Here is a 16974-nt window from a genome sequence, read left to right on the forward strand (position 1 = left end):
GCCACAATTATTGCTCCAAAATGTGACTCCATTTATTTTTAGATTGATTGATTGATTGATGAGAGGGTGTTTCAGACATAATTATGCACTTTAGCTGGATGCATAATTATGTCTGAAACACCCTCTCATCAATCAGAATTATGTAGGGAGACTGGAAAAACACACCAAATAATGTCTGGCGGTGAAGTTTTCCTTTAATGAGAGGACTGTTGATATTCCTCTCATAGCAGAGATTAATAAGCCCGTGGTGTATCGAGTTCAGTAGGCACAGGTCGTCGATGTCTCTCAGCCTCATGCATTATTTATGGTTGACATGGCGACGCGCAGCAGAACCTTTGTGGAGAGAGTGGCACTGCTTTGGCGTGCAGCTCTTTCAAGTCGGTGGCATATTACATTTAGCACACTAGCACAGCCCCTCTGATGGCATGAAAAACAGAGGCAGACTGGAGCAGAGGAGTGAAGGCGGATAGGATACATTCTGACTGGAGTGATGTTCTTTAAATCAAAAGTGATGCCTCGTGTCTTAAACTGGTGAGAGATACTGTATTACAGACAGACAAGTTGCTCCATCTCAACCTCATATTTTACTGTGTGTGAAATGCTTTTTAAATCAATACATGTCATAGGAAGCCTACTGGGAAATATTGCATAGTCTGACAGACAGTGCTAAACATGTCCATGGATCTAAATACATAGTTATTTTAGATGAACTCTCCCCTCTTTTACTAGAATGTCACACACAACCTTGTGCGGAATGTCCTTCCTCAGTTTAAATACATATGTAAATAGCTTGTTGCCTGTAATAAATCTTGTGGAACACATTCCCCATGGGAACAGTACTTAATTAGGCCAACAGCTGGGGTTGTAGAGAGGTTGACCTGACTGACTCTTGTGAAATGGATGGTTACATCCTGAGCGGTCATCTACTCTGTCGGTAGAGAGTGTGGTCCACTACAAACACTAACTGGACATGACACGGTCATAAACGCCAGAACATGCCAGAACACAACCTTCCCTATACTCTGAAGTGGAAAGATACAGGAGTTAATACTCTTGTTATGATCATAAATTAATTTTAAGGACTCAAAGGGCTTTACATTGTATGGCAGTAAAACTTACTGATGTCTCTATACGGCATCTGAAGGTCAACTGGGGTCCAGCTCATATAAATTCTCCTTCACTCTCAGTCTTTGTTGTTGTGTCTCTATGCCCTTGTTCTGTACACAGAGGGTTGAATTAGGGCTGATTATAGAACAGACAGTGATTGATGCCAGAGGACGTATTCTATGAATACTAAGAAGTTTAAAAAGGTACAGGTTCTGACCGGTGTGACTTGAGACCATCAATCCTTTCAAGAGGCAACCTGCAGTTGCTACATCCATTTTAAGACTTATAAATTAATTAAATATACCAATTGATTATTGAAGAAAAAAAAACACTTTTGATACCTTCTGGAAACAAAGCTCATATTATAATGTCTTATCAATGACCCAAGCCCAGCTCAGTTAATCCCTACCATTGTCTCGCTGAGTTGTCATAATGCTTCAGCAAATGTACATTATTCTACGGGCGTTGGAAGACAATGTAAGTAACCTAATTTATGTCCCTCTTACTGCCCTGAATGCCTCTGCTGATCCTACAGCTATTGTATGCAGTAATCATATTCCTATGAACCAGAGTTATACTGTTAGCACAGAGGTGGTGTGCCCTAGCACTGTGTGCAGCTCACCCAGCACTAACATAAATAACCCAAGCATGTCTACCTCTGCTAAGCTTCCCAGTAATGCAAGAAAAACAATCAAAAATCCCAGAAAAGTGTTGAAAATAGCTCACGTATGTAGTTTAAGAAACAAGGTTCATGAAATCAATAATTTGCTAGTGTTACAACCTGGCTCAAGATTGTAACAAACAATGGGAAACTACACACTGAGTAAAGTGAATTTATTCCATAAATAAAGTAAACACTCACAACAATAATCAGATGAGGCATGAAGGTCAGTAAATTAGGGTTCAACTGCCAAAGCCACAATGAAACAACCAAAGGTACACATGGAGAGAGGAATCTCTTGCTGAATGGGGAAACAGTGGCTTTATGCCACAGCTGAGCCCCATCAGCACTGACGACCCTCCCAGCTCCGCCCACCAATCTCCTGCAGGATGTAAGCACAGCAAAACCCAGTGGACAGAGCAGGGAGAGGCCGTCACACTAGTAACAGATGACATTCATATTCTGACAATCTCTGAAACTCACTTAGATAATACCTTTGATGATACAGTGGTAGCAATACACGGTTAGAAGATCTACAGAAGACAGAAATGCCAAAGGTGGAGGTGTGGCTGTTTATATTCAAAACCACATTCCTGTAAAGCTTAGAGAGGATCTCATGTTAAATACTGCAGAAGTAATATGGCTACAGGTTCATCTGCCTTACCTAAATCCCATTCTGGTGGGAAACTGCTATAGACCACCAAGTGTTAACAGTCAGTATCTGGATAACGTGTGAAATGCTTGTTAATGTATGTGATATCAATAGAGAGGTATATTTTCTGGGTGATTTAAATATTGACCGGCTTTCATAAGGCTGCCCACTCAAGAGAAAGCTTTAAACTGTAACTAGTGCCTGAAAACAGGTTCAGGTTATCAATCAACCTACCAGGGTAGTTACAAACAACACAGGAAGGAAATCATCAACATGTATTGATCACATCTTTACTAATACTGCAGAAATGTGTTTGAAAGCAGTAACCAAATCCATAGGATGTAGTAATCACAATATAATAGCCATATCAAGGAAAATCAAAGTTCCAAAGGCTGGGCCTAATATAGTGCATAAGAGGTCATACAAAGCTTTGTAGCGATTCCTACGTTGTTGATGTAAAGAATATTTGTTGGTCCGTGGTGTGTAATGAGGAGCAACCAGATGCTGCACTTGACACATTTATGAAATTGCTTATACCAGTTACTAATAAGCATGGACCCATTAAGAAAACGACTGTAAAAACTGTTAAATCCCTGTGGATTGATGAGGAATTTAAAAACGGCATGGTTGAGAGGGATGAGGCAAAAGAAATTGCTTTTTTTAACCTTTAACAAGGCATGTCAGTTAAGAACAAATTATTATTTACAATGACAGCCTACCCCGGCCAAACCCTCCCCTAACCCGAACGATGCTGAGCCAATTGTGTACATGTCAGGTTCCACAGTGACTAAAATGACTGCAACACTTAACAAAGAGCTGGAGTTAGTTTCAGAATGGGTGGCAAGGAATAAGCTAGTCTTACATATTTCAAAAACGAAATTGTAAACTGTCACGGTCAATACATGTTGATGCAACAGTAGCTAAGATGGGGAGAAGTCTGTCCATAATAAAGAGCTGTTCTGCATTCTTAACAGCACTATCAACAAGGCAGGTCCTACAGGCCCTAGTTTTGTCACACCTGGACTACTGTTCAGTTGTGTGGTCAGGTGCCACAAAGAGGGACTTAAGAAACAGGGCAGCACGGCTGGCCCTTGGATGTACACAGCTAACATTAATAATATGCATGTCAATCTTTCCTGGCCCAAAGTGGAGGAGAGATTAACTTCATCACTACTTGTATTTGGGAGAAGTATTGACATGTTGAATGCACCGAGCTGCCTGTTTGAACTACTGACTCACAGTGGACATCCATGCATACCCCACAAGACATGCCACCAGAGATCACAGTCCCCAAAGTCCAGAACAGACGATGGGAGGTGCACAGTACTACATAGGAGGTGCACAGTACATGGGAGGTGCACTGTACTCCTCTCTTCTCCAGACCATTTCCAGAGACCTTCTCCCTTACCTCACCTCGCTCATCAACTCATCCTTGACCGCTGGCTACGCCCCTTCCGTCTTCAAGAGAGCGAGAGTTGCACCCCTTCTCAAAAAACCTACACTCGATCCCTCCGATGTCAACAACTACAGACCAGTATCCCTTCTTTCTTTCCTCTCCAAAACTCTTGAGCGTGCCGTCCTTGGCCAGCTCTCTTGCCATCTCTCTCAGAATGACCTTCTTGATCCAAATCAGTCAGGTTTCAAGACTGGTCATTCAACTGAGACTGCTCTTCTCTGTGTCATGGAGGCTCTCCGCACTGCTAAAGCTAACTCTCTCTCCTCTGCTCTCATCCTTCTAGACCTATCTGGTGCCTTTGATACTGTGAACCATCAGATCCTCCTCTCCACCCTCTCCGAGTTGGGCATCTCCGGCGCGGCTCACTCTTGGATTGCGTCCTACCTGACAGGTCTCTCCTACCAGGTGGCATGTCGAGAATCTGTCTCCGCACCACGTGCTCTCACCACTGGTGTCCCCCATGGCTCAGTTCTAGGCCCTCTCCTATTCTCGCTATACACCAAGTCACTTGGCTCTGTCATATCCTCACATGGTCTCTCCTATCATTGCTACGCAGACGACACACAATTCATCTTCTCCTTTCCCCCTTCTGATAACCAGGTGGCGAATCGCATCTCTGCATGTCTGGCAGACATATCAGTGTGGATGACGGATCACCACCTCAAGCTGAACCTCGGCCAGTTGTAGCTCGCATCTGCTACAAGACCATGGTGCTTGCCTATGAAGCTGTGAGGGGAACGGCACCTCTGTACCTTCAGGCTCTGATCAGTCCCTACACCCAAAGAAGGGCACTGCGTTCATCCACCTCTGGCCTGCTTGCCTCCCTACCTCTGCGGAAGCACAGTTCCCGCTCAGCCCAGTCAAAACTGTTCGCTGCTCTGGCACCCCAATGGTGGAACAAGCTCCCTCACGACGCCAGGACAGCGGAGTCAATCACCACCTTCCGGAGACACCTGAAACCCCACCTCTTTAAGGAATACCTGGGATAGGATTAAGTAATCCTTCTAACCCCCCCCCCACCCTCCCCCAAAAGATATAGATGTACTATTGTAAAGTGGTTGTTTCACTGGATATCATAAGGTGAATGCACCAATTTGTAAGTCGCTCTGGATAAGAGCGTCTGCTAAATGACGTAAATGTAAATGTAATAGTGCCTTGACTACATGGAACTCTATTTCACATCAGGTGTACTAATCTAAATGTGACCCAGCTGATTACAAAGGCCACTCATCCAAACTTAAAGGACCCTACGAAATCGACTTTGATTGACCTCATACTTACAAATACTCCAGAGAAATATACTGGGAGTGGGGTATTTGCTTTGGATATTAGTGACCACTGTTCCATTGTATTTTTTGAAAATTGTATTTATTTTACCTTTATTTAACTAGGCAAGTCAGTTACGAACAAATTCTTATTTTCAATGACGGCCTAGGAATTTGTACCTTGTCAGCTCGGGGATTTGAATTTGCAACCTTTCGGTTACTAGCCCAACGCTCTAACCACTAGGCTACCCTGCCGCCCCATGTGTCAGGGATATACGGATGCCTCGATCCAAACCTTGTTTTATCAACAAGAGGAATTTTAAACATTTCAATGAACAGGCCTTTTTTTGTGACCTTTATGTTGGTGACTTTGATTGTATTGCATCTATACCTGACCCAGAGTTGGCTCTGAACTACTTCTCAAATGTTTTCAATTGTATTGTAGATTAACATGCTCCCTTTACAAAAACCGAGAATTGCCCTTGGTTCAGTCCAGAGCTATCTGAAGTCATACACAACAGAGATGCTGCACGGGCCAAAGCTAGATTCACAGACTCGGGCCCAGACTGGCAGTCTTTCAGGCGATTGAGAAATCGGTGTGTAAAACTAGTTAAAAAAGCTAAATCAGATTATTATGTTAATACACTATCTTAATGTACAGGGAACCCAGACAAATGTTGGAAAGCTGTTAAATCACTTTAGGGTTGCGTCTCCTCTTCTCTCCCCAAAGAAATTCATTTAGATTCTGGCCCTATTACTGACAAAATTGAAATCATTAATGCATTTAATCACCATTTTATCTCTGCGGGCTTTATATTTGAATGTATTTTCAAAGCAGTAGTTTGGATGTAGATGGTGAAAATCTATTGAATGATACTGAAAACGCTGGTCAGGAGATTTCTTTTCGGAAATTCATTGATAAAGAAGTCCTGGATGCTTTGTTAACATTAGACAAAAAAATCCACAGGGGCTGATCATTTGGAGCCTAGTCTGCTCAAGTGTGCAGCACCTCTTATTGCTGACTCAGTAGCTCACATTTCTAATTTAACATTTTTATCAGGAAGTATTCCAAAAGCATGGAAATCCACGTATGTGCTGTCACTCCATAAGGGTGGGGATACAAATGATCTTGACAACTATCGCCATATTTCAACAATACCTTGTTTATAAAGGATTCTTGAATACTTGGTTAATGTACAACTTCGTTCCTTTTTATCTGATAATTGTATTCTTAATATAAACCAATCAGGGTTTAGGCCTGGGCATATTACTACCACAGCAACCATGGCTCCCGAGTGGCGCAGCGGTCTAAGGCACTGCATCTCAGTGCAAGAGGCGTTACTACAGTCCCTGGTTCGATTCCAGGCTGTATCACATCCGGCCGTGATTGGGAGTCCCATAGGGCGGCGCACAATTGGCCCAGCGTCGTCCGGGTTTGGCTGGGGTAGGCTGTCATTGTAAATAACAATTTGTTCTTAACTGACTTGTCTAGTTAAATAAAGGTTAAATAAATAAACTGAAAACAACGCTAGTTGTTAATGATCTTGTCCATGCCTTGGATGCTAAAAATAGCTGTGATGCATTGTTTATTGACCTGTCAAAGGCACTCGACACTGTTGATCATTCTGTTTTGCTGAAGAAATGATAACGAGTAGGCCTGGGATATACAGCCTGTTTATGGTTTCAGAATTATCTTAGTGACAGAACTCAGGCCATCCTGAATTTCTTGAGATTCAAAGAGGTGTCCCTCTGGGATAAATGTTGGGTCCATTATTGTTGACTTTGTATATTAATGACATAGGAAACATTGTTAATACTTGTAACATTCATCTCTATGCAGATGACACAATTTTGTGCCACCTCAGTGCAGCAGGCCATTCGTGAACTTCAGCATGACTTTGATTCAATTCAGAAATCACTTACAGATCTTAAATTAGTGTTAAATACAAGTAAAACCAAGCCATTCCTGTTCTTTAGGTCATGAAATGTTGACCCTGACAACCTGCATATTTGAGCTATAAATGGAGCCCAAATTGAGCTTGTTTCGCAATAGAAGTACCTGGGTGTCTGGATTGATGACAAGTTATCCTTCGTAACGCATATAGAAAATCTGACTAAAAAGCTAATATCCAAGATAGTTTTTTTTTATATCGAAATATAGATCACAACTTAGTATTAAAAATAGGAGAAATATTGTTCAAACAACGCTTCTCCCTGTTTTGGATTTTGGTGATATTGTTTACATGCATGCGGCAACCTCTGTTTTAAAACCCTTGGACGCAGTCTACCATTTGGCAATACTTTTTATCACAGGGAACAATTTTAGAACTCATCATTGCAGTCTGTATAAAAATGTGGGATGGACCTCTGTCTGTAGAAAGAGAGCTGGATTTTATTTAATTTACAGTTGAAGTCAGATGTTTACATACACTTAGGTTGGAGTCATTAAAACTAGTTTTTCAACCACTCCACAAACTATAGTTTTGGCAAGTTGGTTAGGACATCTACTTTGTGCATGACACAAGTAATTTTTCCAACAATTGTTTACAGACAGATTATTTCACTTATAATTCACTGTATCATAATTCCAGTGGGTCAGAAGTTTACATACACTAAGTTGACTGTGCCTTTAATCAGCTTGGACAATTCCAGAAAATGAAGTCATGGCTTTAGAAGCTTCTGATAGGCTAATTGACATCATTTGAGTCAACTGGAGGTGTACCTGTGGATGTTTTTCAAGGCCTACCTTCAAACTCAGTGCCTCTTTGCTTGACATCATGGGAAAATCAAAAGAAGTCAGCCAAGACCTCAGAAAAGAATGTAGACCTCCACAAGTCTGGTTCATCCTTGGGAGCAATTTCCAAACGCCTGACGGTACCACGTTCATCTGTACAAAACAATAGTACGCACGTATAGATACCATGGGACCACGCAGCCGTCATACCGCTCAGGAAGGAGACGCGTTCTGTCTCCTAGAGATGAACATACTTTGGTGCAAAAAATGCAAATCAATCCCAGAACAACAGAAAAGGACCTAGTGAAGATGCCGGAGGAAACAGGTACAAAAGTATCTATATCCACAGTAAAACGAGTCCTATAATGACATAACCTGAAAGGCCGCTCAGCAAGGAAGAAGCCACTGCTCCAATAGCGCCATAAAAAAAGCCAGAGAACTGTTTGGCCATAATGACCATCATTATGTTTGGAGGAAAAAGGGGGACGCTTGCTAGCCGAAGAACACCATCCCAACCGTGAAGCACGGGGGTGGCAGCATCATGTTGTGGGGGTGCTTTGCTGCAGGAGGGACTGGTGCACTTCACAAAATAGATGAAATCATGAGGGGAAAAAATGATGTGGATATATTGAAGCAACATCTCAAGACATCAGTCAGGAAGTAAAAGCTTGGTCGCAAATGGGTCTTCCAAATGGACAATGACCCCAAGCATACTTCAAAAGTTGTGGCAAAATGGCTTAAGGACAACAAAGTCAAGGTATTGGAGTGGCCATCACAAAGCCCTGACCTCAATCCTATAGAAAATGTGTGGGCTGAACTGAAAAAGCGTGTGCGAGCAAGGAGGCCTACAAACCTGACTCAGTTACACCAGCGCTGTCAGGAGGAATGGGCCAAAATTCACCCAACTTATTGTGGGAAGCTTGTGGAAGGCTCCCTGAAACGTTCAACCCAAGTTAAACAATTAAAAGGCAATGCTACCAAAAACTAATTGAGTGTATGTAAACTTCTGACCCATTGGGAATGTGATGAAAGAAATAAAATCTGAAATAAATCATTCTCTCTACTATTATTCTGACGTTTCACATTCTTAAAATAAAGTGGTGATCCTAACTGACCTAAGACAGGGAATTTTTACTACGATTAAATGTCAGGAATTGTGAAAAACTGGGTTTAAATGTATTTCGCTAAGGTGTATGTAAACTTACGACTTCAAATGTATTTACATAGCAATTTTACAGAAACTCCCTCTATATGTATCATCATTTATTAAGATAAGAAGTTACCAAAGCCGTTCACAGGAATGGATAACACTAGAGTTACCTCACGTCTCCACAGATTTGGGAAAATCTGCGTTTAGTTCCCCCCCCCCCCCCCCCCCCCTAATTTGTGGAACAATCTACAGAGTTCACTGCAGCTAGATGTGCTGGTGCCACTCAGGCAGTTTACATTATTGATTGAGGACCTCTATGTAGTTGAATGTGATTGCTTTTATTTAAGTGTTTATTTTTGTTTATTGTGCTGAATTAAACTCAGCAAAAAAAGAAACGTCCTGTCACTGTCAACTTATTTTCAGCAAAATTAACATGTGTAAATATTTGTATGAACATAACAAGATTCAACAAACTGAACAAGTTCCACAGACATGTGACTAACAGAAATTGAATAATGTGTCCCTGAACGAAAGGGGGAGGGTCAAAATCAAAAGTAACAGTCAGTATCTGGTGTGATCACCAGCTGCATTAAGTACTGCAGCGCATCTCCTCCTCATGGACTGCACCAGATTTGCCAGTTCTTGCTGTGAGATGTTACCCCACTCTTCCACCAAGGCACCTGCAAGTTCCCGGACATTTCTGGGGGGAATGGCCCTAGCCCTCACCCTCCGATCCAACAGGTCCCAGAGGTGCTCAATGGGATTGAGATCCGGGCTCTTCGCTGGCCATGGCAGAACATTGACATTCCTGTCTTGCAGGAAATCACGCACAGAACGAGCAGTATGGCTGGTGGCATTGTCATGCTGGAGGGTCATGTCAGGATGAGCCTGCAGGAAGGGTACCACATGAGGGAGGAGGATGTCTTCCCTGTAACGCACAGCATTGAGATTGCCTGCAATGACAACAAGCTCAGTCCGATGATGCTGTGACACACCTCCCCAGACCATGACGGACCCTCCACCTCCAAATCGATCCCGCTCCAGAGTACAGGCCTCGGTGTAACGCTCATTCCTTCGACGATAAACGAGAATCCGACCATCACCCCTGGTGAGGCAAAACCGCGACTTGTCAGTGAAGAGCATTTTTTGCCAGTCCTGTCTGGTCCAGCGACGGTGGGTTTGTGCCCATAGGCAACGTTGTTGCCGGTGATGTCTGGTGAGGACCTGCCTTATAACAGGCCTACAAGCCCTCAGTCCAGCCTCTCTCAGCCTATTGCGGACAGTCTGAGCACTTATGGAGGGATTGTGCGTTCCTGGTGTAACTCGGGCAGTTGTTGTTGCCATCCTGTACCTGTCCCGCAAGTGTGATGTTCGGATGTAGCGATCCTATGCAGGTGTTGTTACACATAGTCTGCCACTATGAGGATGATCAGCTGTCTGTCCTGTCTCCCTGTAGCGTTGTCTTAGGTGTCTCACAGTACAGACATTGCAATTTATTGCCCTGGCCACATCTGCAGTCCTCATGCCTCCTTGCAGCATGCCTAAGGCACGTTCACGCTGATGAGCAGGGACGCTGGGCATCTTTCTTTTGGTGTTTTTCAGAGTCAGTAGAAAGGCCTCTTTAGTGTCCTAAGTTTTCATAACTGTGACCTTAATTGTCTACCGTCTGTAAGCTGTTAGCGTCTTAACGACCGTTCCACAGGTGCATGTTCATTCATTGTTTATGGTTCATTGAACAAGCATGGGAAACAGTGTTTAAACCCTTTACAATAAAGATCTGTGAAGTTATTTGGATTTTTACGAATTATCTTTGAAAGACAGGGTCCTGAAAAAGGGACGTTTCTTTTTTTGCTCCGTTTATATTGTTTTATACACGTGTATGTTTTATTCTGTTTTTATTGTAATGTGTAGAAGGCTCTCTTGTCAAAGAGATTTTTAATCTCAATGTGACTCCCTGTTTAACCTGTTGGGTCTAGGGGGCAGCATTTGCACGTCTGGATAAAAAAAATGTACCCGATTTAATCTGGTTACTAATCCTACCCAGTAACTAGAATATGCATATACTTATTATATATGGATAGAAAACACTCTAAAGTTTCCAAAACTGTTTGAATGGTGTCTGTGAGTATAACAGAACTCATTTGGCAGGCAAAACCCTGAGACATTTTCTGACAGGAAGTGGATACCTGATGTGTTGTATTGACTTTAAAGCTATCCCATTGAAAGACACAGGGGTTTAGGAATATTTTGGCACTTCCTATTGCTTCCACTAGATGTCACCAGCCTTTACAAAGTGTTTTGAGTCTTCTGGAGGGAGATCTGACCGAACAAGAGCCATGGAACGGTGATGTCCCATTAGACACCTGGCGCGCTACTTCATGTTGGGTACCCTCGTTCCAATACGTTATAAAAGGCTATGCATTCGTCCACCTTGAATATTATTCATGTTCTGGTTAAAAAAGGCCCTAATGATTTATGCTATACAACGTTTGACATGTTTGAACGAACGGAAATATATTTTTTCCCCTCGTTCATGACGAGAAGTCCGGCTGGCTTACATCATGTGCTAACGAGACGGAGATTTTTGGACATAAATGATGAGCTTTTTTGAACAAAACTACATTCGTTATGGACCTGTGATACCTGGAAGTGACATCTGATGAAGAGAATCAAAGGTAATGGATTATTTACATAGTATTTTCGATTTTAGATCTCCCCAACATGACGTCTAGTCTGTATCGCAACGCGTATTTTTCTGGGCACAGTGCTCAGATTATTGCAAAGTGTGATTTCCCAGTAAGGTTATTTTTAAATCTGGCAAGTTGATTGCGTTCAAAAGATGTAAATCTATAATTCTTTAAATGACAATATAATATTTTAACAATGTTTTCTAATTTTAATTATTTAATTTCTGACGCTGACTTGACTGCCGGTTATTGGAGGGAAACGATTTCCTCAACATCAATGCCATAGTAAAACGCTGTTTTTGTATATAAATATGAACTTGATAGAACTAAAAATGCATGCATTGTCTAACATAATGTCCTAGGAGTGTCATCTGATGGAGATTGTAAAAGGTTAGTGTATCATTTTAGCTGGTTTTATGGTTTTGGTGACCCTGTCTTTGACTTGACAAAACATTACACACAACTCTTGTAAATGTACTGTCCTAACATACTCTAAATTTATGCTTTCGCCGTAAAACCTTTTTGAAATCGTAAAACGTGGTTAGATTAAGGAGATGTTTATCTTTCAAATGGTGTAACATAGTTGTATTTTTGAAAAATTTGAATTTTGACATTTATTTGGATTCAAATTTGCCGCTCTTGAAATGCACCTGCTGTTGATGGAGTGCACCACAGGTGGCACGCTAGCGTCCCACCTAGCCCCAAGAGGTTAAATAAAGATGAAATAAAATAAATAAATAAAAGTAACTCATGCAAGCAGTAAAATTCGATTAAAGAAACAGATAATACACCTTATGGACCAGCGGGGACTGTGAAGCAACACAAACCCAGGCACAGACACATGCATACACACACACGATAACATACGCACTATACACACACCTACACATGGATTTTGTGTTGTGGATATGTCAAATCAAATCAAATCATATGTGGTAGTAGAGTAAGGCCTGAGGGCACATACTTAATATGTTGTGAAATCTGTTGTGAATGTATTGTAATGTTTTAAAAAATGTCTAACTGCCGTAACGAAGGGAAGCAGCTAATGGGGATCCATAATAAATGCAAATAAATACAAATGCATGCTTAAAACTATAATTGTGATATCATGGATGGTCAGTCCTTGTATCCATAGCTCTGAGCATGAGTTTGAGAGTAGTTACATTTCTCCAGCCACATCCCTCAGCTGTTCACCATATCAGTGGCTGAGAGGTGCTTTGTTATTGTTTGAACTTCAGATTTCCACTTTAAACAACAATGATTTGACCTGATCCCCTGCTTAACCGAGGGTAGGTGATCTAGGATGTCCAGTTACATGACGCTCACATAGAACTGGATATATTTACAGAGTGGATATATTTACAGAGTGGTATCAGAGTGGATATATTTACAGAGTGGATATATTTACAGAGTGGTATCAGAGTGGATATATTTACAGAGTGGATATATTTACAGTGCAGATATATTTACAGAGCGGATATATTTACAGAGCGGATATATTTACAGAGCGGATATATTTACAGAGTGGATATATTTACAGAGTGGATATATTTACAGAGTGGTATCAGAGTGGATATATTTACAGAGCGGATATATTTACAGAGTGGTATCAGAGTGGATATATTTACAGAGCGGATATATTTACAGTGTAGATATATTTACAGAGCGGATATATTTACAGAGCGGATATATTTACAGAGCGGATATATTTACAGAGCGGATATATTTACAGAGCGGATATATTTACAAGTGAGAGATGTGAGAGAGGGAACGAGAGGGTGAATGACAAATACAGTGGGGGAAAAAAGTATTTGATCCCCTGCTGATTTTGTACGTTTGCCCACTGACAAAGAAAGGATCAGTCTATAATTTTAATGGTAGGTTTATTTGAACAGTGAGACAGAATAACAACAAAAAAATCCAGAAAAACGCATGTCAGAAATGTTAGAAATGTATTTGTATTTTAATGAGGGAAATAAGTATTTGACCCCCTCTCAACCAGAAAGATTTCTGGCTCCCAGGTGTCTTTTATACAGGTAAAGAGCTGAGATTAGGAGCACACTCTTAAAGGGAGTGCTCCTAATCTCAGCTTGTTACCTGTATAAAAGACACCTGTCCACGGAAGCAATCAATCAATCAGATTCCAAACTCTCCACCATGGCCAAGACCAAAGAGCTCTCCAAGGATGTCAGGGACAATATTGTAGACCTACACAAGGCTGGAATGAGATACAAGACCATCGCCAAGCAGCTTGGTGAGAAGGTGACAACATTTGGTGCGATTATTCGCAAATGGAAGAAACACAAAAGAACTGTCAATATCCCTCGGCCTGGGGCTTCATGCAAGATCTCACCTCGTGGAGTTGCAATGATCATGAGAACGGTGAGGAATCAGCCCAGAACAACACGGGAGGATCTTGTCAATGATCTCAAGGCAGCTGGGACCACAGTCACCAAGAAAACAATTGGTAACACACTACACCGTGAAGGACTGAAATCCTGCAGCGCCCGCAAGGTCCCCCTGCTCAAGAATACATATGCATGCCCGTCTGAAGTTTGCCAATGAACATCTGAATGACTCAGAGGACAACTGGTGAAAGTGTTATGGTCAGATGAGACCAAAATGGTGGAAACATTATTCTTTGGGGGTGTTTTTCTGCTAAGGGGACAGGACAACTTCACCGCATCAAAGGGACGATGGACGGGGCCATGTACCGTCAAATCTTGGGTGAGAACCTCCTTCCCTCAGCCAGGGCATTGAAAATGGGTCGTGGATGGGTATTCCAGTATGAGAATGACCCAAAACACACGGCCAAGGCAACAAAGGAGTGGCTCAAGAAGAAGCACATTAAGGTCCTGGAGTGGCCAAGCCAGTCTCCAGACCTTAATCCCATAGAAAATCTGTGGAGGGAGCTGAAGGTTCGAGTTGCCAAACGTCAGCCTCGAAATCTTAATGACTTGGAGAAGATCTGCAAAGAGGAGTGGGACAAAATCCCTCCTGAGATGTGTGCAAACCTGGTGGCCAACTACAAGAAACGTCTGACCTCTGTGATTGCCAACAAGGGTTTTGCCACCAAGTACTAAGTCATGTTTTGCAGAGGGGTCAAATACTTATTTCCCTCATTAAAATGCAAATCATTTTATAACATTTTTGACATGCGCTTTTCTGGATTTTTTTGTTGTTATTCTGTCTCTCACTGTTCAACTAAACCTACTATTAAAATTATAGACTGATCATTTCTTTGTAAGTGGGCAAACGTACAAAATCAGCAGGGGATCAAATACTTCCCCCCCCCCCACTGTAGCTATCAAGCAAGAGAATGGGACAATAGAAAGATCAGACAGAGAATGGGAGACAGAAATGAGTGAGAGAAGGAAACATGGAAAGTAATTGAAAGTTGTGAGAGATGGATTGAGACTGACAAATTAAAACAGACAGCGAGCGGTCGCTCTGTAAGAGACAGTATGCACTACACAGTGGTATAACTCACCGGGGCCCAGCTTGGCCACCGCATAGAGCAGGTCGTAGTTGATGACGGTCGTGGCCTCGTCTATCTGCTGCCAGCCAATGGGCGGTGAGCCGGGAGGGGAGATGAGGAACTGTTTAGAGGGCTGAGGAGGAGCCAGGTGCAGGTTATCACCGTCTGATACTGGGTTCTGGACCTGAGGGAGGGAGGAAGAGAGAGAGAGAAAGAAACCAATTATTAGTGAATGCGTTTGAATCCGATGTCTCTTAGTAATAGGCTTGAACAAAAACCTTGTCCAGTGAGGTACAGACCCTCATCATCGCCACCAGGCCTGTCATCTTGACTAATAGCTAATAGGCCTAAATTAGTGCAGATCACATGCTGGTGAACCTAATGTAGCGCAGGTATAGAAAGACGGCTGAGCGGAGTCCCCACTTCCGTTTTTCAGGGGAAACGGAGGACAGGTTGAAAATACTGTACCCCTGAAAACTGGCAACATCCGCGTTCTACCAACGGTGTTAAGGGTGCATGTAGATCACCAGAGTGCTGTGGAGTGTGCTCTAGCCCCCAGGCAACACAACGGAACATTTGGTCCTGCAGATAATGGGTCTTCTCTAACAGGAGAATAACTCATGGACTTAATCTCTCTTTCTCTCTGCCTCAGCGGAGTGTTTGTGACCCTGATATCCTTTGGGAAAGGAATTAGACAGGCCTATTGGCTAATGTGGAGCAATCACACGCTGCTGTAAGGAGGACAGCACACGCGCACACACACACACACACACGCACGCACGCACGCACGCACGCACGCACACACGCACACACACCCTGGAGAGGCTTTTAACGTTAGTCACACTGCAACGGTGACAAAACATTTTCCATAAACACAGTTTTTTCCCTGAACTATACACCATAACTAAAGCTAGTGTCTTAAGGTGTCCTTTCCTTCCAGCAATAGGCAACAGAACTATGATATGGGTAAATCAAAGTCAGTCCTGCCTGTTGTACTGTATAAATACTGACCTGGACGAAGTAGAGTTTGAGCTTCTTGCCCCTGAAGGGCGTCTCGTGCAGCTCTATCCTGGCGCTTGCGGCTGCTTTGGGGTTGCTGAAGTTGATACGGACACGCCGGAAGCTCTTGAACAGCTGGAACGTCACCCGCTCATCATAGGACAGGAACAGAGCCTCAAACATCTCCTGAACCAAGACAATATAGAGAGACAAAAACAAACCTCATGAAGTTGTGCATAATATGCTTTCAGGTGGTAAATGACGAAGCATGAATAATTCAGATAGACATACAGTAAGCCCTGAGAGAGAAAGAGACATTCAGCAGTGTCTGGGCTGAGGCTCTATATTTATCACAGCCTCCACCAGTCCCCACAGAATCCAGGTAACAACCTGTTTATCATGCACAGGGGATGCTGCATGTCTCTGTGTTGTTTGATTGGGTGCAGTCTAGATTATGTTTTCTGTTGCCGACCAAATAAATCGGCCATTCATTAAGCCTGGCCAGAGGAGAGAAGGAGCGAGAGAGAAAAGCGAGAGAGCGAGGAAAAATGTGTGTGTGTGTGTTTGGAATCTATCCGCTCGCTTAGCATTCATTTCCTGCTGCAGAGTAGAGCTAATGAAAGGTGTCTTATCTGAGCATCATCTCCCAGACCTGCCCTGGGCACCATAGAGAAAGGAGAGAGAGTAGAAAGGAGAGAGAGTAGAAAGGGAGAGAGTAGAAAGGAGAGAGAGTAGAAAGGAGAGAGAGTAGAAAGGAGAGAGAAGAAAGGGAGAGAGTAGAAAGG

General features: G+C 42.6%; 1 protein-coding gene across 7 annotated transcripts in view; it reads right to left on the bottom strand.

Annotated features, from left to right (window-relative positions):
* LOC100306775 (regulator of calcineurin 2) overlaps positions 1 to 16974 on the bottom strand; it is a 118399-nt gene that overhangs the window by 30580 nt on the left and 70845 nt on the right. For all 7 annotated transcript variants that reach the window (XR_001320913.3, XM_014144317.3, XM_014144315.3 and 4 more), the window contains 2 exons: positions 16202 to 16375; positions 15203 to 15374 (listed from right to left, as the gene is read on the bottom strand). Coding sequence is in view for 6 of the 7 variants with exons in the window: in XM_014144317.3 (XP_013999792.1) it covers positions 15203 to 15374; positions 16202 to 16375 (346 nt within the window). In the remaining variant the exon portion in view is untranslated. The remainder of the gene's footprint in view (positions 1 to 15202; positions 15375 to 16201; positions 16376 to 16974) is intronic.

Source organism: Salmo salar, chromosome 15, assembly GCF_965601325.2.
Source record: "Salmo salar chromosome 15, fSalSal1, whole genome shotgun sequence".
Classification (NCBI taxonomy): Eukaryota; Metazoa; Chordata; class Actinopteri; order Salmoniformes; family Salmonidae; genus Salmo; species Salmo salar.